This window comes from Gorilla gorilla, chromosome 3 (genome assembly GCF_029281585.2).
Source record: "Gorilla gorilla gorilla isolate KB3781 chromosome 3, NHGRI_mGorGor1-v2.1_pri, whole genome shotgun sequence".
Classification (NCBI taxonomy): Eukaryota; Metazoa; Chordata; class Mammalia; order Primates; family Hominidae; genus Gorilla; species Gorilla gorilla.
The window spans coordinates 61083927-61105538 of record NC_073227.2 but is presented as its reverse complement, the minus strand read 5'-3'; the positions used below and the strand labels follow the sequence as shown (position 1 = coordinate 61105538).

The window sequence follows — 21612 nt, the reverse complement described above, 5'->3', positions numbered from 1 at the left end:
AAAATTGTATAAGATTCTTAACTAATTTCTACTTTCTGGAAATATAAGATCACTTGGAAATGTCAAATTGAAAATAATCATCACATCACACATCTTAATATTTTTCATAATCAATATTTTTTAAAAGTAAAGAAAAAATTTAAGAGCAAATAACTCTTGCTGTGTAAAAACATTTATCCATATATCAGCATTTCTGCCAGCTTCATACGACTTAGTTTTTAACCTGCTAAATTAAAGTAAAATTACCTTTAATATTTTATGTACAACTCTGCCTGATTTAAATAGCTACTCTGGATTTTCATAAATACAAACTTATTTATTTTATGTCGGATGTAGCAGCAATTTGGTAGCTAATCTCTTGTAGACGTCAATGTTCTATAAGTGAAATTCAGATATTATAGCTGAAAATAATCAACAAATATTATTTGCAACTTCCTGAGCTTGTAGTTTCAAACACTATGATCTATATTACAAAAACATCCTGAATTAGATCATGTTGCTACTCAGTGGCAGAGTAACAAATAAGGAAAACTATTTTTGATTACCAAAGTTTGGTTTATTCCAAAAGCTGAACATGTTAGAGGTGTATTCAGTCAGACCCTGGTTTCTACCCAATGTTCACACTTTGCTTGTTGTAAATGTGCAATTCATTGCTTCCTGATGACTCTCAGTCCTTGTGTCAATTAAACCAGAATGTTGGAATAAATGATACTGTTATCTCAATAGCATGGGCAACAGTGTGGAATCAGAATTATGTGATGGGAAGTTCATAGGTTTACTCTCAAATAAATGTGGATTTCATCAGCCTTTGAAGAGCAGTCAGGCCTTGGACAAGTTTTGGACAGCTTTACACTGTTTTTTCTTCATCATTAAAATGGAGTCAATAATATGTATCCAAAAGGTAAAAGTGGAAAATTAGAATACAGAATGGTGTATTCTCATTAAATGCTAACGTTTTCACTACCACTTCATCCTTCCTACCCGGTCATATAATCTTTACTTCTGAAGAAAAGCAGAGGCAAAAATAATAGTCTACCTAGTGACAAAGAACTCAGAATTATTTACATAAAATATATACTAAAATATTAAATAATATCATTTGTAGTTGTTACTTTATACATATGATACATATGAAAAGGAGTTGTGGATTATTCCCATAGGCATGGTGACGTTACATATTGTGACATAAATGCAAACAACTAGAAATATAATTTATTTCCTTGAATACAGTGCATTGTTTGCTATGCTTTTTACAAAAAGAGACCAATATGACACAATACTTACAGAAAAAGAGGGAGGTGTTTGTACTAAATGACACCTCTTCCTGTGACAATGCAACTCTTCTGCTCTATGCCGTAAGCACATGTGTGGAGAGGAGATAGTCTTGGGCTGATGCTGATCAATAAAAGTCTTTTTTTTTTTTCCAGATAGTGTGCATAGTTTTCTGTTTTTTCCAAATAATATATTACAGTGTCACAAATCAACTTCTAATTAGATTTTGACACAATAATGCACCTGTGCTACAATTTTAGTGTTAATCTCCATATGCAAAAATTATTTAAATGCAGGCTCATGAATCTGTTTTAGAACAAAATGGATGCTGATGGCCTGTAAAATATTTAGCATAAGAAGTTGAAACATTGTTATTAGAAGTAACTGAAAACATTACACAAAGGCTATAAGTTTAAACTTTCCGGAGAGGGTCAAGCATGACAATCAGATGTAACTGTATTCAAAGGGTTTTTATTTTCTGAAAAAATATAAAATTTCATATCTTACACTACAAAAAACATGTACACAAACCAAATGCACATAAAGATTCAAATGAGAAAAAATACAGAAATCCTAATCCTTCTTTGAATTAACTGTGAGACAGGAACTTGAGATAGCCTGATGTATATCATAGAATAAGATATGCTATATAGCTGCTTCTGAGATGTCTGAAACTAAGAGATTTTGGTAAAAATACTAACAAATGACTGAGTCTAAGTATTCTCAGGCTCTTATAAATGTAACTACACACTTTTAAATAATTGACGGTAAAACTACAGCAGCCTAAAGAGTCATAGATATGTTGACCACCGAAACTTCTACTGTGAATACAGTTCCCAGCCTGAATAAACATGACATTTTACCACCTTCAATTTTCTCCATTAACCTTTAGAAGAAACAAACAACATTTGATTCTGATTATTATAAACAGACTTTTTTTCTTTTAAAAGAATTGGTGTCTTCTTCTAAGCAATGATTATGTGGTCATTCTGAACAAGAACATTCAATCATTTATGTGTGAAAAGATTTCTTCATAAATGAATAAGAAATGAAAGTTCCTATTTCTCTTTTGATACATTACTATATAATTAACAGCACAATAGAGAAAATTATTCAATGTAAACAGCTGTGCTGCAGAGTTGAAAAAATGATGACTTATTTTACTTATTAATGTCGAATAAAGCTAGCATTTTGATTCCATTTATTCTTCATCATCATCATCATCATCATCATCAGGATCATCATCATATTGTACCTACTTTTTGCTTACTTTGAAGTTAAACATCTGGCAGGACATTAGCAAAGACAGTTTACTATCACACTTATCTTCTTTTCTTATTTTTAGGAAAAACAAAATGAGAAAGGGACCTTATTCTACTATGTAATATAATACATCTAATAAATTTCTAACACCTGACTCAAATAGTGTTTGTCATCCAATGCACTTTTATAGCCAAAAATGTCTTCCGAAGGTAAATATCTGTGCTTGTGCTTCTGAGAACCCTCTTTACATGGCATAAATAATGGTGTTAAAAATATTTTACTTTCACATACAGATTAAGTAGCAGACATGCAAACATGTAAGTGCTCAAATGATATTAACTTTCCATTTTAAACTTGAAACATGAAACTGTGTCTTCACTTTTTTACACTGGTCAAAACTCTTTTACAAACTGAATTAAGGATATTCTGTGTTGTTTAGGCAACTCTGAAACCAATAATGCTGGCCACACTTAAGTTTAGATAAAATATTGGAATATAATTTTTACAGTAATCTTACAACCTTAGAATACTGACTTGGTAATTGAAACACAAGAAATAAAAGATCATGCACATTACAATTTTAAAACATAGGAAAATCAAACTCTTTACATTTTTACATAGAAATAGTACATTATGAAAAGAGCAACTGGTTATATTAATAGTATATATAAGCAAATGACAAGATTAGAAACAAATTATGATAGGTCAAAGTAGTAATTGAGTGACTTCAAGTATCAGTCTGTTGAAAATTACTCCCTGTACCAATTTTTCAAAGTCCAGTACTGTGAAAGAGTCATGCCCCTTAAGATATTGCTACTGGCAATTACAATAAGATTATGTATTATTTGCCAAATCTGTTGTATATACTAAAATTGTCATGTCTGTGCTTTATTTTTGGTAGTCTGGTGGGTGACAAAATGAATCAACAGAATAAGAAATTACACAATCAAGATTTGTTAAACTTTGCCTTGGATTATGGCCTCACTACATTTTACTAGAGTTGCCTCCTCTCCTTGTTCCATTTCTCACACTTGCAGATGAGATTGGCATTTTCCAATTGGTGACATATACAATAGGAAACAAATATTTTAGAAAGGCATTCTTTCCTCTTTTTTAGGGAGAGTACTTGTTGTTTGACAGTCTCTTTATTCATTCTAAAGTCACATTAACCTTCCTTAGAAATTCTCAACCAAATTGAGATGCAAAAGAAAACTATGTGGCTATTTAACTTTCCTTTCAATTTACTTTCCAAAATGATCACCAAGACTGCAAAGAAGGCAAATAAATTTGATCCAAATTAATTTATATTCTTCCTTTGTTAAAAAGAGAAAATCTATATTGCAACTTAAAGTTCTAGTCATTTAGATACACTCCACCCGGACCTTCGAATTATCTTTCAGCATATAAAGTTGGAAAACAATGTAGAAAATATCTTTGTTATGTCTAAGCAATTGTGGCAAGTTCATCAGCCCTAAAGCATATGGCAATTTTCCTTTTGAATCAATAAGGCTTTCATTCTGAAGTTTCTCAATTGTTACTTTATCACTTAGATTTGAATATTTCTATAAAATTCAATAAAGTGCCACATAATCATCATTTATTTTGTACAAAAGTAATTTGTTCGATTAATTTCTGTTTATTGAAATGAACAAATGCATCTTTAATAATGGTGATGCTTTTTTATGATTTTATCAAGAAAATATTAAATTCACATCTCTGGAAATTTCACTAAACTAATAGATTATATGTTTGCAGCACAGTTTGTGTGGACCCATGGTATATAGCCCTTATTATTATGAGAACTGAATGTATTATTTGAAAACTGTTTAGATTTTTGTTGTGGTTATTTTCATGTTTCCTGGTTCTTTAGAAAAGAGGTACTTTACTGCTTAAGTAAAGGGTGGGCAGAATAGGAAGTAGTTATTTCCCAAAAGTTTATTCTTATATGTGCTAACACTCAAATAAAACAAGTGCTTGGAAAAAAGAATACCATTAATATAACGTGGCTATATTTCTCATAAATTTCATTTATCCAGGCTTCTCTGATTTACTGTACTATTAACATTGATAATCATGAGTAGGCTGTATTTTATTTAAATGTTCTGCTTTTTGAATAATCACATGACATTCCATAATTTTTATAAAGTGTAATAATACAAAAATGTTGGTTATCTCAGGAGCTCAGTTTTGGACAATTTCTAATACACTGCATAATTGGTATCACAAATATAAGTCTTCATCATGTGTGGTATATAGAGCATACATAGAAGATATGTTATATTCCTTAATAAGCCTAATTACATAATACCTTGGATTGGCTCAATAAAATAAACTCAAAGCCATGTAACTGAATATAAACTGAAATTAACAAATGAATAAACATCCATTAAAAATAAAACTTATCAATTATTGAAATAAAATTCTGAAGGGAAAGAAGCATATATATATATTTGTGTGTGTGTGTGTACGTATATATATATATATATATTTGTCATAATTCCATTGCTGCCTTAGAGTCAAAATTTCTAGAACTGAGTCAAAATGGGAATGGTTACAAAGGATTAACACTTAAGGGTGATGCTTCGTGCTATGTGCCTGGATTTAACAACATTAACAGAAGCCTGCACAGTTAAATCCTTCTACATCCTGCTGAAAATGTGCCCTTCGGTGTCAACTTTGCTTGATAAGATACTTTTCAGGACTCAGAAAGGTGAAATTTCTTACAGGGGTACAAGATTAATGGCTAGAAGAACTGCATTGTCACTGATATCACAAAATGTTTTTAAAAAGCCAAAGGGGATTTAGTCTTATACACATTTCCTTTTAGTGAATAAAGAGATTAGCTTTTGGACACATGAGAGGAAAAGAGACACAAGCTTGTGTTAAATTTTGTTTTACTGCTTCCCTATTTCTCCTATTCATATTACATTCTGGAACACTTGCTCCTATATGTTGCTAAAATTGAAACACTATTAGAAATGCAAGCAGAATGGTAACACACACATGTGCAAGCAAACACACACACAATTCCATCTTAAATCAGTTCCTGGGTATACTGCAAATTATACAGTATATACACATTTATTACCTAATAATCTCTAGAAGAGCAACTAAAAGAAAATCTTATAACACAAAAAATAAATATACACCCTGTATTGTACTTTTTCTTGATCAAGCAACATGTTTATACACTAGTTTCTATAACTTAACGCTGTGTAACAGCATTTTAAAATTACAAAAGAAGATATCTATTAAGAAATAATCTAATCATATTGCTCTTCAATACACTTTTGTAGACAATTAAGACTTGAAGTAAACTTCAGTAAACTGTAGCTTTTGTTAGCTCACAAATGGCTATAAAACATTTCCTTTCAAGTAGATCCCTGGAAGTTTTGAAAGGGGTTGCCTTAATTCAGTCTATAAAAGTGCTATATAATTATATATTTCATGTACAAAATTTTGTAGAAGTAGTGGGAAGGATTCTGTTGTTGTAACTTAAGATGATGTCTAACCTCATGTCCCTTTTAATGCAAGATGTTTGCTTCATGAAAAATGAAGACTAAGGACTAAGAACTGGATACTTCAGTAAAACCAGGATTACAAATTCTGTGGCTGAGGCAAACGTTTTCTAAGGTTTAGAAATCACTGTTTTCCCTTTTCCCCCTTTTTTTGTTAAAATAAATCTCAGTGCTGTTTACAAAGTGCAGAATCATTCTCTTGAAGAAGCGACATTTACATGAAGTTACAATGGCACCATTCCGTTTACCAGCTGCACCTTCATTTCTTGAAGGCTGTTCATGATCTTCTTCTGGTGACCGACAAGAGTCACTCCAAGCCGTCTCAAATCCCTGCATGAAGAAAGCACACATTGGATGTATTGATTCAATTTGTAGCACACCTCAATATTTCATGTTGGCAAAGGGGCAAACATAGTGCAGACACTAGTTAGATTACAGTCCTAATTTAGACATACAGAGTCTAGTTTTTAAAGGTTAGGCTCTAAAATTACACCTCCAAAATCTGTTAGTAGTCAAAAAATATTTATAATGAGGAATTATATAATACATATTTGCTCTCATTTGTGGACATCACTATTTTAGTGGTGCCGAGTGGTGATAAAACAAATTTGCACATTTATTACCAATAAAGAGTTAACAGGTACAATTTCATTGAAAAGTTTTGAAACTGCAGATTTACAATATTCATAAGCACTTTTTTTTGCTAAAAGAAGCTTAAAATAGACTTTTAATATTTTATAGCTAAGCAGTTGAAAACGAAAGTCATAAAATGACTCATTCTATACAGTAATTTTATATAACAGATATCTTTAGGAGATAATCACCACTACATTGCTTTTATAACAATGTTTTACTCTTTTTTTTTTTTTTTTTTTTTTTTTTTTTACTTTATACTGAAAGTACCAGAATTTTTTTTTTAATCAAATAACATCCAAGCTCTACTGGCACTTAGAGCATGCTGAAGATTACATGCTTTCAGAACACTTTTCAATCAAAATACTTCTGTGCATTTTTTTCAACATGCTTATTATTCAAAATAAAATTACGAATATTTAGATTTCTAAACTAACAACATATTATGGAGCTCAAGACAAGTGGCCATGGTTTTTCAACGTTCTTTTACAGGATGTTTAGGAATGCTATTCCCCTAAAGTATGTATTTGTCAGATATCTTTGGCAAATGATAAGCATTAATTATAGGAAAAAATAAACATAAACAATTCAAAATCCTAAATGACAAAGATGTTTGCCATGTTAGATTTCTCAAGGTAATTACCTTATTGAACACATTATGTGAAAAGTGGAATCTTTTTCCATTCAGTGTGTGTTTTAATTCAAGATTTTCTTAGAGTTCTATTGAATTAATGACGTTAGACATTAGAATAATCACAGGTAGAAACTGAATAGTTTTAATTGTTCTTTGAATTCAAAGAAACTCTTAATTATCAGAGAATATAAATTAAAGGATGCTAAGGCTCTGTGTATATTCGTATTGGAAATATTTTTTCCAAAATAATATTTTAGTTTTCTTCTCCCTTTATGGTTTCTTGATTTGTTATGACAGTTTTAGGAAATGGCAAGCATTTACCCCCCCAAAAAATGCCATTGATATTTGTGATGGAAACATATTTGTTTTTTAGAATGTGAATATTAAACAGTAAGCTTAAAAATTGTTACAACTAAAAGGTACCAGATTGGAATATAAAAATAATAATAGCGGTAGAGATGGCATGGAAGACAATCCTCAGGGAAACATAAAATAAGTAAAATTAGCTTTGAAACAAAATCATTATTATTAATAATGGAATAGACTACAACCTAGCTAATTACAGACCAAACAAGGAATATAGGAGACATGAGTTTAATCTCGTCTCTTTTCAACTAAACCAGTTTCTCAGCCTTGAACCTGTTAACGTTATAGGCTGGATAATTCTTTGTTGTAGAGGTGCTGTCTTATGCATTGTAGAATATTCGGCTTCATCCTTGGCCTCTACCCACTGTATACCAGAAGCACTGCAGCACCACCAGACCTTCATTTTTACAAGATAAATTGTCATTGTCAATTTCCGTTAGTGACAAAATCTCTCCTGGTTGAGAATCATTGAGATATATATATATATATATATTCACACATATAAATTGGTGACACTTTATAAACATATTTACACACCAATTTAGACACATATAAATTGGTGACATTTAATAGACATACGTCCTGTATGCTAGAAATATCAATAACCCTATGATACAGATTTTTAAATTTCCTTTTATGGATGAGGAAACAAAGGCTTAGATAATTTGAATTGCTTAGCTATAAAACACAGCCAAATGGGTAACCAAGTTAGGGCTAATATCAGGTACCTGACAACCAAGTCTATACTTTTAATTTATGATTATTCTAAGAGAGATGATTTTAAGTAAAGCACTTCAAATTATATGCAGTAATTTATTCATCTATAAAATGAGAACTCTGTAAATGTAATTTAAAATATCCAAAATTCTAAAAGAAAATGTCTAATGAAGGGAATGAAACACATACTTTGCCTGAGGCTATGGTCACCAAATCTGACCATAATAGTTTCTGTTATGCACTAATATTCTCATGTTTCCACATGTAAATTATTAATTATAAAGAAGTATGTAGATGTGCATATTCATGGGTGTTCACTAGCAAACTGGATCACAGCCAAGAGAAAAAGGATGAAAATTTTTTCCTCAACTGAAAACTGTCTCTGCTGGATAATTTAATTAGGACTAGAAACAAAGTTTTAAAACATGTATTTTATCATATGTTTTATAAACCCATAAGAAATACTGATGAATCCAGATTGGGAAATATGGTTGTAATAATATATATGCTTAAATTGCATAATTCATGATTGCTATGTTAATTATTAGGAATTATTAGGAATGAGCCTTTGAAAATAACCATTATTGTTTATTTTGAATGACTTGAAAGAATTTATAAGTTCTCTTTCAAACATGGAATTTATACAATCACAAAACTTAAATTTGAAGCATGTATGGGTTCCATATTCCAAATCTTGGTTTTGTCTAAAGGATATCAAATCACTAATAACTTATTTTTATTTCTACTGTCTTAACTTGTTATATTAGATAAAAATATAATTTAATCTTCTGGATATGACTTGAGAACAAGAAAGACTCTAGCTCCCTCAATGTTTCGGTAGTTTAAATTTTTCATGATAACTATATCATACTAAAGAATTGTGAGGAATTTTATTTGATTAATAAATGTGGGTATTGTTTGAGTTTATTGAAAAATGAAATCTGTACTTTGTCAGAACATTTCATACTTACAGATTTTAAGTTAAATTTGTTTGAATTTTAACAGTGAACTAAGGATAAAATTTTATTTCAAGAACAATTTATTATCTGATTATCCCTTGAGATGAATGTCAAAGGGCACACCAGTGAAATTATGTTTCTCCTCTTCCTTTTACTTCTCTCTTGCCTTTCCATCTCATCCTAAACCCCATCTCCCCAGTGGAGAAATGGAATTACAGAAACAAAACACTGAATTTTACATACTGCCATAAATGATGTTTTCTCCCATGAAATTCTGTTGTTTTTCTTTAAATCTGACCTATCATTTCAAAAACTGTCAAATTAAGGTGAAGAGATTTAGAAGATAGGCTAACTATAATAATGCATGCAACCTACATGTACCTTTATACAATGTGATTTACAGTGAAAACATGGATAAATAAGATGATTTATGCAAGTTAAAATTGTTCTCAGCAACTAAGTAGTTTCTTTTGAAATGCATCTTAATATTTTTTAATAACACTACAGATAAGAATTAACACAGTATTAGAAAATGTTTATAGTAAAGGTTAAATAACTGTTCAAATATTACTAAATAATTTAAGGTATTTTCTTCTAAGTAGTTTAGTCTCACATTTCTTATTTCCAATAATTCCCATTTTACTACCTAAATCACGTATTAAATGGTCATCTTAACAGTAATTACATAAATTTGATGAAAATAAAATATAAGAATGATATTGCTGCCCTATGTACAGTAATTTTTGAAAAATAATTTGGAAATGGTTTTTGTAGCTACACAATGTCTTAAGTGTGTTCCCATTATAAGTATGACACAAATTTTATCATGATCATGTATAATCTTAAGTAATACCGAAGGTCAATTCTAGTGATAACGAATTATATTTTGATATAGGCCTATGAATCTAAACATGACGAGACTAGCATTGTTACATAAACATAGTTTGGATTTTGCTGACAAAATCGATTACTTTTAAAAAAGCTTCAAATGTTATGAACTGTCATTGTTGGGTTTACATTTCAGTATTTTTTCAAACATTATTCAATAATATTAAACAATGGAAAAACACTGATATTAATGATGCTAAAATGGCAGAATGAAAATAGAGTAATAAAAAGTATATAGTTGATGTTGGAACCAACTCTTAATTATTCAGGCTTAAATTAATCTATCTACAGATGATTCATTCTCTTGTTCATTCTTCTCCCCTCTACTTTACACACCTTTTAGCCGTATCACTGGTGCTTAGCCCCAAACAACATTGGCTGGATAGGAGAAGGGAGAAGACAGATTAATGAATATTCCCCAAACTTCAATATTTATTGCTTTTGTCAGAGTTTTATCATGCAGTTGTATGTTTGTCATTTTTTTGTTAACTTTGCAGAACCCTAACAATCAATGATATAAACATTGTACAGGATAAATGTATTACTTTTGGCAAGAAGAGATTTAACCATGGTCTGTTAATGGTTCTCAATGGATGAGACGTTGTCAGGGCTAGAACACAGAGGACTGTAGGTACTCCTATGTGTACTTTAAGGGTATAATAAATCATGCATAATGACTTATTGATAAGTTAATAAATCTATTTGAATTAATCTGTAAAGATTTTGCCTCTGTATTTTGAAAACTTTCATTTTATTAGTTTAAGATTCTATTCCAGTAACTGATGATAACAGGAACCTCTTCAGCTGGCACACAATTGGTATAATATTTAAATTGATTGGATTTTGCTCATTTTCTGAATAACCAAAGGTTGACAGTACTGATATGAAAAGAAGTTTAAAAAGTAGCTGTGATTCTGTCCTTAACTGAAGTGTTTGGATTCAATTTTCAACTCATCTCAAGCTCACAATTATCCCTGTTGACAATAACCCACTGCACTTATACAAGATGAGATAGTTTGCACCATTACTGCCACAATTGTTTTCATATAAATACTGAACACAGAATAGAAAGGTTTAGGCACAAACAGTAGCAGACAATCACATCTAAGATTGAAAGCCACTTTCATGAATATGCTTTGACTCTAAGACCTCTAAGTTCTTCATTACCTTTCAATATTTAGCTATACATGCACGTACTGGCAACAATCCATATACAAGTGAAGTTAAACCTTTGTGATGGAGATTTTTAACCAAAATATGTCGTTCTGAAAATTGTATATTTATTCTTTTTTTCTAAACCCACTATGAAAACAAATTTGATGCCACAAATTACAATGTAGTTTTTAAATATGGCAGTTGGACTATTCGCTTTATATGAATTGATTTTCACATTTTTCCTAAGTATTTACAACAGTTATGAATGTATTCTTCCATTCTCAGCTTCTATTATCTTCTGACAATAACTGTAAGAATTATATTTTATTATTTTATTTTACAGCCTTCATAAAATTAATACTTAGGTATGGGGTAAAGACTATGCGTGAAAAATCAGTATCAAGGTATTTTGAGAGCTGGCCTATTTCTTTTGCTGATAATCCTGTCTCCTTTGCCATTAGTCCTTAGCAATGACTGACTTTTTTTTTTTTTTTGGAGGAAGAGTAGGCAAAATGAACAGGTGAACTTTTAAAAAAAATTTTTTGACCAAGCAAGTAACTGATTACTTGAGTTACTTAACATAATGTTTTGATAAATGTTCTCACAGTTGAAAAAAATATAGTCGAAAGCACAGAAAACAAAGTGGCATGTAGTTAAATTTAAAGGGCCTGGACTTGCCCCAAAAACCAGCTTTCTTGGAGTTATGATCTGCTGGCCCAATTCCTGGTAAGAAATGTATTAATGATTATGACCCCCAGGAATTTGGAGCAGTTACCATAGACAGACCAATACTTTCAGAATGGGAAAATGCTGGTAAGTCTCCCAATGTAACTTTACTCTTCTGGTCAGAGTAAATGAATTAAAAGACAAATATTTGAATAAAGGCAATACAGCAAGGGGCCATAAGCTGGAGAAGAATCATAATGAGAAGACATAAGAGGTTATTAGGGCTTGAAAGAAAACAAAAACTAAAGAGCATTTGGGGATAGAGGAGCAGATAGGAAAGAAATAGAAAAAAAAGGAATAAGAAAAATGTGAAACTATAATGCTAAAATATTCAACATATTTATAGTATTTTGGGACCCCAAAGATATAAGTAAAACACAAGTAGCTAATGCAAAAACTATAATTTGTAATTATAACTATTTTTTGAAGGAAGAAGCAAAAATGTAGTAGATCTAACTATACACAGAAAATGTGCTATTTTAATAACAAAAGAGACATCGTTTAACGCAAATAATTTTATTATATATTTACAAGTAATCTGACATTGGGTAGAAGAAATACCTACAATATCATTTTAATATAAAATGACAAATGACTTTAATAAATTAAAATGACCATTTTTACTGAAAAATTGAATAGCAATCATGTAAAAATAGTTTAAATTATCAGTAAATTTTTCAGTATACCAGTTTAAATATAGCACAAATGGGTTCCTTGAGTGTCCAAAGAAATAATGGACAAAGCATATGTGTCATCAAGTAGATATGATCTGGTGGACCGTGAGAATGAGATTCAGTAAATTTAGAAAGCAAGCTGAGTGGTTGGTTTCAGGTCCTTTTAGTTATCGGTATGAAGGAAGAGAATGCTGAGAATGTGACATTAATTGGTGATAAATGGTGGTACCCTGTTACCTTCTGTGGGGAGAAGCAGTGAATACAATGAATCAAAGAATGTCAGAATAATAGAGATGGGTGAGCAAGAACTGCTCAATGTTCATATCATGTGTAGAGATGAAATAACAAATATGGTTTAGTGCTTCAGAATATTCTACCATTTTCTAAACCTTACAATATTTTAACCTTTGAATTGGCAGGTAATTTGAAGTAAGTTATCATTATATTCACAGGTTAAAACATTAATGTTAATGTAATCTAGATGGAACCACCATAAAGACAGTTAATTTTCACAAATAACAATTAGGCTAAAACAACCACATGTACAGAGTATATAATAAAATACAAACAACTTACAACCTTAAAGAACTTAATATTTAACTCTAGTGATTTTTATTTAATAAGGTTTGATAAATTTTATCTTAAACGTGCAAACAGAAAAGGGCACAATTGGTTCCACTGAGATTGTACCAAATAACAAATCAGAGGCGGGATCTGATACATCCTTAGATTGAAAGAATGTAAGGTGCACCATTTAGAAATTAAATGAGATCCTGCCAGGGAAGCTTTGTTTAAGCTGCTGTTACCTTGATATTCATCGTAGAGAGCCAAAATGTACAAATATGTTTGGTCCTTATGTAGGACTAGCCACACCAATTGTGCTTACAGTTTATTTTGTTTTGTATTTACATTCATATAACATAGATACCAGTATAAAAAAAAAACTTGTCAAGAAAACATCTTTTCCACAACACAAAACACCAGTATTTTGCCAAGGAGCTGTTATTCCAATTATTCAAGTATGCCAATGTTATTTGTTTGAAGCAAAGAAGCAAAGATACTGGCCACATGTAGCATTAACCATGCAGTTGTTAACAATACAGGCTAAAGACGATGAGGCTTCTTTGAGAGCTGCCACACATCCGCAAAGGTTAACTGATTTCCCTTACCTCATCCAGATTGTTTTTTGAACAATTTTTCTTGCCCCAGCAATTATGTAAAAATTATCAGAAAAATTACTCACTCCAAGGTCACCTGAGCCACAGCGTCCATTGAACTGTATCCATTTTCCATGAAAATCTCTGTATACCGGCCCATCTTGATTGCCTCTAGCCATTCACCTACTGATCTGTAGGCCCCAGATCCTAGTGGGCTATGTTCTGCCAATAAATTAGATACTCTAAAACACATAAAACATAAATATTAAAAGTAACAATTTAATTCTTTTATAACAAAGTTTACTATAATGTTAACTCATATTCAATGGATCTTTGAGTCTGTAAGTATATTTATAGAGGAAAAATATGCAAACGCTAATATGGAAGAAAATAATTTAAAATACAGGAGAACACAAAATCAGTCTACTGAGATTATTTTATCCATAATTAATGAGGACTTAACATGAGGACTTACTAATAAGTAAACTTTATGTAAAACAAAACAATAGCTAAAAATTTTATTGAGTACTAATAGATGAACACAGAGAATTTTTAGGACAATAAAACCACTCTGTATAATAGTATAATGGTGGACACATTTGTCTAAATCTGTAAAATGTACAACACCAACAGTGAACTCTAATGTAAACTATGGGCCGTGGCTGATAGAAATACAGGTTCATCAATGGTAATAAATGTGTCATTCTGGTGGTTGATGCTGGTAATGGGGTGGGGGAAGGCTACGTATGTGTAGGGTAAGGAGTACGTGGGAGATCTCTGCACCTTCCACTCAATTTTGCTGTAAACATAATATTTCTCTAAAAATTAGTCTACTAAAATTTGTCATGTAGTGATTCAGATATACTACTCTTTGTTTATGAAGGTAAGAAAAATGCTACCCACTATAGCTATGTGGGATAATTTGTGCAAAGCCAATCGATTTTTCCTAGAGGAACTTATCGACTTCCTAGAGGAACTTATGCTCATTTAAGTAAATTTATCTGTAAGTTAAGAAACTATTTATTCTTTATTTTACACTTTTACATAGAGTGTTTCTTAATTCACCTAGGAGTGGTAGATCATGAAAAACAAAATGTAACCCCAAATACAAAACAAAACTTAATAGAATCAACTAAATCAATAGACACTTTTAATGACGCTACATTCATATTCTTTGGACAATAATAATAATGATATAATGACGATGATGACTTTTAGAAACGTATCTTAAGGGAATAATCAGAAAAAAATGGCAAAAGGAAACTAAATATTAAAAATAATTTACATGCCCATCATGTAAATTTACATAATTTACATGTGAAATTTACTTAAGTAAATTGCAACTATAAGAAAAAAGACACAAATACCTTTCTCTCTACTCAGGTTCTCTCTACTTTCTCACATTCCATTTACCCTTGAGTATAGTTTCTTCAAAACCAATTATAAAAATTACTCTAGTTGAGATGGTCAATGATCTCTCTTTTGCCAAAATCTGTGAGCACTTTTCAAACTACAAAATGACTGACCTCTTGGAAACATTCAACCAACACCACTACCACCTCCCACCTTACTCTTGAAATCCTACTCTGTCTGAACACTGTTTAAATCACAATTGTGTGTGTGTGTGCGAGTGTGTGTCTGTGTGTGTGTGTGTGTGTGTGTGCTGCATTCTCCTCAATCTCCTTTGCCTGCTAGTCTTTTTTTTTTTTCTTTCTTTTTTTTTCCTGACTTTAAAACTCTAAGGGAGCCAGGACTTGGCCCTATATTTTTCTATTTAGGCTATAACTCCACTATAGACAATTTTACTCATTTTCATGTCTTTAAAAAGCATATACTTTTTAAAAATTTTTGTTTCCAGACTAAGATTCTTCTATATCCATATGCCTATTTTGTACCTCCATATTGCTCAGAGAAATACAGCCCCAGGTCCAAGACCACACTCCTCATCTCCACATCCGTGTGCTCTTGAAGTTCTGCCCATTATATAGTATGATGCAACAGTCCACCTCTTTCCTGTCCTCATTTTTCTCAAAACCTATCATTGTGCATACCATCTATTCAACTTCCAATATATTGTACAGCCGACCACTTCTCTCCCATTCAATATTAATACCACCTTATTTCAAGATATCATCATGTCTTGCCTGCACAATCTAACCTTCTAGTATTCATCCTGAATTCAACTCTCACTCCCCACTCCAAAACCAAACACACAATTGGTTTTGAAGTTTTTATTTTGTTCAGTGTCTCTCTCCCAACAGTGCATTGGCTTCATAAAGGCAAATACTTAGGTCTATTTGCTTAATGCTGTATCCTCAGCACCTAGCCCACAGCATGACCCAGAGTATAAAGGTGAATAGATGTTGGATGAATAAATGAATATGTTACAGTGATTTTTAGCCGTTAGGCATGAATTGTGAGAAAGAGAATTGCAGAAAGAAACAGTTGGAGAGTAAGATCTTGAAGTTGAAGTTATGAAAGAATTGCAAGTTTGATAATAGCAAGGTCTAGAATATAAGCATGGAAAGGAAAGTACAAGGTAGATTTGAGAATAAAATCATTGAAGGAGAAAAATTCAAGATATTTAGAGATACTGGAATATCATCTACATGGTTATTGAAGTCATCAACTTTTGTGACATAGGTAGGGATGGAGAAAGGGCGAGACAATGGACCAGGAACTAACAATTTCTAGAGTCAGGATATGCAGATGACTGAATAAAGGAAAGGTAGTGAGTGGTAGAGTTGGTCTTAAAGCAAAATTTGTTTAAACGAAACCTAGAAAGCTGAATCCTATATACTGCATACAATGAAATAAGAAAATTATTTAGAAATTTTTAAATGCTCTCAAGCTATAATAATGATGCCTATATAAATTAATATAATTTAGAACATTAGTATTTTTTTACTCCTTTTTTATGTCCATTTGTGACAATGTAATATAATTCAAACAAGTAGATAAGAGAAAGTCTTAATATTTTACATGACAATAAGCAATTTAAAAGCAGATATTTTGGGAACAACATAAGGAATAATTGCTAAGAAGATACGTTCTCCATTTGCTACCACAGGAAGTTAATGATGCTTGAACAGAGTTTGAAGATTCATTCCTCATTTGTATTTAAAATGACTTTCCATCTAGTAAACAAATGTTATGTCAGAATCATAGAACTTTCATAACTTTATTAACAAATTGTTTCTCATTTAGTCCATGCTAATAGGCAGCCAATTTAGTTATTAACATAACACTTTCTTGTAAAAATAGACAAGTGCCTCAAACATAGTGAAAATAACAATCTGGTAAATTTTCTAGTGCAGAATCAAACTGATTTATTTTTTGAGAAGATAATTCTGTTTTTCAGAAAAACAGAAAGGCATGCTTTACAAATATGAAACATTATTTAAATGCATTCATGTGCTATTCAGAAAAGTAAAAAATATGCTCATTTACTTCCACAAATTTTCTCCACAAGATTACTCATTTATCACTTTTAAATCTCATTCAAACTACACGCTAAATAACCCAAAATCTGTGTGCAACTGGATAAGAGCAAAAGGGTCCCTAAAATTGTCAATGTTTCTAAAATATGAATACCAAAATGTATTCTAAATAAATCAAAGAGTAATTATTGCTGGATATCTCTGGTTTAAAATGCATCAGTGCTTAATTGGCTTTTTATTATGTTATAATCTTATATTCCTCCTCCTCACCTATCCTCCAAAATGCGTGAAAATACACACATTTAATTTTTTTTATGCTACCTGAATGTGGCTATAGTTCATTTTTCTGAAACCTGGCATGTCACACTATTAGATTAGGTATAGGTGATTTTAAGTATCATTTAGTCACATATTTCATTCATTGTAAGAGAGTAGCATGCAAAAACTATATCCAAATAAATTAGTGTCATATAGATTCACAGATTAATGTCTATACAAGAATGATTTAATTGATAAAATATTTGTGACATCAATCTGAATTAGCTACATTCTGGAAAATCACTCGGATCTGGCCTTGTACCTGCAGGATGCATTAACCAGCGTCTTCAGACTACTTGGGTTACGTATCAGCTTGTCCAACATGTTGACTATTTCATCAAACTTGGGCCTGCTATTTCGGTCTTTCTGCCAGCAATCCAGCATTAACTGATAGAGAGCAGCAGGACAATCCATGGGGCTTGGCAGACGATAGCCTTCCTCTACTGCTTTAATCACCTGTATAAAGCAAAACAGAACCAGCACCCCAACACCACAAATTTAGTAGAGAATAGCTATAAAAATGTCCCACTGTCCAACTTTTATCCTTTCTTATCCTTACTCTTGCAATAACAACTAGCATTACTGTCTTTAAAATCCACGGCTATTTCCATTTGCTGCAAAATACAACATAAAATAAATATACTATCATAATATAAAAAGATAGGCTTTCTTCACGTATTATAAATAAAATAAATGGTAATCATTTTTTCTTAAAATCTTGGTGAAGGGTGATTTGTAAAATTAATTGACATAAAATATACAGTTCATGTTTTATTTATCCTTGTACTCCAGAATCAAATAGAGATTAAATTTTCTAGTGATTTTTCTGAAAAGTTAATGTCTTTTTAATGAAAAAATACATGCACAGCCACATTTTTAAAGTAATAGAACTGTAATTTTACTTCAAAAGAGACTTTTGGATGGTAAATGATGGATAAGTCAAAGGCTAAATTAGCATAACTGTCTCATGTATCATTTAATAATGTCAAGGTCTGACTGTTTATTATCATCTGCTGATTTCTGTCAGGAATCTGGAATGACTGTCTAGTAGCACAAGAATTCTAAATATCCTTGATTTTAAATGTAACCACACATATGAGTATCAGCCTAATTGTGAGGTCATTTTATCAAAACCATTTGTAATGTTGCTGCCCATATCAAAATACCCAACTTAAGAAGAAATTTGTTTATGCTACCAAACACAGCAATACAGGTTTGTTATTAAAATTCAAATATTTGAGTGATACTAAAAGAAATATTAATGAACATATTTCTCAATATCTTATTTTGCATATTTTTTAACAATTAGTCTTAATTACACTTTTTCACAAAGAATTCAGAATTGATTTGATAAATGGAAAAAATGATTAGCATAGGAAATTTACAAAGATAATTTTAATTTTTTTTTCTTTTTCTGCTGGCACATAATAATTGTACATATTTATGGAATACAGAATGATCTTTCAACACAGGTATAAAATATATAATGATCAAATCAGGGCAATGAGCATGCCTATTACCTCAAACATTTATTACCTGTGTTGTGAATATTCAAAATCCTCTCTACTAGCTTGTTGAAAATATACAAGAAGTTATTGGTAAGCATATTAACCCCACAGTGCTGCAGAACACAAGAATTCATTCCTTCTACATCGCTGTAATTTCGTATCCCTTAACCAGCATCTCCCCCTCCTCCCTTCCCCTTCCCCTTCCTGGCCTCTGATAGCCACATTCTACCCTTCTACCGCCATAAACTTATTTTTTTTCAAAGACAATTTTTAAGCATTGGAAAGAAAGCATTCTCCTTATGATAAATAAAATGGCACCTGACCCAGTGCAGGGGCAGATGGAAAGAAGATTAAACGGTACTTTTAAAGTAGTTAAAAGCAAGCAAATTCAAGCCTATCACATTGGATGGTAATTTCTGTTAACTTTAGGCAAGCACATTTCTGAGGGTAAAAAATGTTGTCAGATATAATTTGGGACTTCTTTTATTTGAAGTGAGTAGAGAACACCCAGATGGCAATTTGCAGGAATCTGGCTAGAGCATAGGAGATAGCTGGACTGACAATATAAAGGTAAGGGTCATCAGCACTTGGCCACAGCTGATGTAGTTTATATCCCCCCTGGAAAAGCATATAATAAAGATTCTTAGAAATACCAAAAGTTAAGTGCAAGCAGAGAAATAAAAAGTACCCAAGGACTCCAAAATTAAATGGTCAGATAAATTCAATAACTGAGCAAAAGTCCTAAGAGCAGCCTACTATCTTTGTTAATTTACCTCAAAAACAATATAGTAATTATAAGGGAAACTCCAGGAGAAAATGTTTTCAGTAATTGTAACATATAATTAACGTAACTTATTAAAATTTATACATATTGAGAAATAAAATAATAAAACAACAGATACATGAGAAACATACTAGCCAATAATTTAAGAAAGATATAACAATGCTAAACAAGCCTTGAAAAAATATTTATTCTCACTAATGATCAAATAAAGAAATATTTTTAAAAATTATCATTTGTACGCATAGATCGATAGAAGTTTATTTATTTGTTTGCTGATTATAAGATTTTCCATGGCTGATAAGGACAGTTTTTATTCCCTTTAACAGCATATAGATATCAAAATAAAGCATCCTAATATAAATGGCTTAAATCATGTAATATATTTGCTATGCAGTGAGAATAGTAATTCTTATTTATTCAAAACATGGTTTATTTCATAATTTGCCCTTTCTCCAAAGCTGCTACCAATTAATTCGATTTTTTTCTTTAGCACCCTTTTTTTTTTCAATAATCCTTCCTCCACTAAGCACAACAATACAGATGTTTACTTTAAACACCTTAAGAAGTTATTTGACCTGTGAAGATATTTCTAGAATTTATTTCTTAATCGGTCTTATTTTCGGGTAAATTTATACTTAGAAATACAGTGCTCTGTCTCTATATCAACTTAAAACTGGGTCCAGGTAATTAGGTCATGAAATTTAATTCTAAATTAATTGTTAGAATTTATTTTAAAAATAGATTTGGAACTATAACTTCACATTTTATATTAGAAGTTTCCTTTATTTTTTTCCATTTCTAATGATTGGTTATAATAGTTTTGGGGGAAATAGATAGCATTACTACTCTGGTAGGTTGTAAAATGATGGAAATCTACCAAAAACGACCAAAGTGCAATTTAGGTGTTCATCTTCCCATGCAACTTATAACATATAACCAAATGAGTTATAATCTCGATGGACTTTCTCATTACTATTAGATTTGATACAGGTGGGTGAGATGAACAAAGTAAAGAAAAGATAATTAGAATGAGAATTTTTACAGGCAAGCTGGCACCAGTTCAGATGTGCTATATCTGAAATAGTATAATATGCTATGCATTTTCTTGGCATTAGCATGTAAACTGATAGTCTGAACACAATACTGCCTCTCTTTCCAATTCCTAAAAACATAACTTAGCCCCCTATATGGTATTATTCATTTGATGGCAGGGTGGCTCTCTGGGCTCCTTCCATCACATCAGTGTCATTGGGTTAGCATTTTTAGGTGTATATACCTATTGTGGGTATGGTTGCTTTTCCCACCCACAGACCCTCAGCCAGCAATAGGAGTTTTGAAAGGCTTTATTCACAAACACAGAATTCCACATAGTATATCACCCATCCAGAGTGTGCCTTTTGCAATAAAGAATGTATGAGGACTTAACTATCACAAATAGTTAAGTCCTCACTTAATATCATGGATACGTTCTGGAAACTGTGACTTTCAGTGAAACAAAGTATAATGAAACCAATTTAACTATAACTTTGTTGATATAAACAAGAGTTAAGTTCTTAGGGCATATTTCTGGTCACAAAAACATAACTAAACTTCTATTAAT

At 31.3% G+C, this 21612-nt stretch overlaps 1 protein-coding gene across 7 annotated transcripts in view; it reads right to left on the bottom strand.

Annotated features, from left to right (window-relative positions):
• Nucleotides 1-1206: 1206 nt before the first annotated feature.
• Nucleotides 1207-21612, bottom strand: part of EPHA5 (EPH receptor A5) — a 351336-nt gene continuing 330930 nt past the window's right edge. For 6 of the 7 annotated variants that reach the window (XM_019025962.4, XM_019025965.4, XM_019025963.4 and 3 more), the window contains 3 exons: nucleotides 17983-18176; nucleotides 14049-14204; nucleotides 1207-6383 (listed from right to left, as the gene is read on the bottom strand). In XM_019025962.4, the coding sequence (XP_018881507.2) occupies nucleotides 6278-6383; nucleotides 14049-14204; nucleotides 17983-18176 (456 nt within the window). In that variant the 3' untranslated portion in view covers nucleotides 1207-6277. Of the gene's footprint in view, nucleotides 6384-12642; nucleotides 14205-17982; nucleotides 18177-21612 lie in introns of those variants that run through there. The other variant, XM_055384167.2, reaches the window with a different exon arrangement.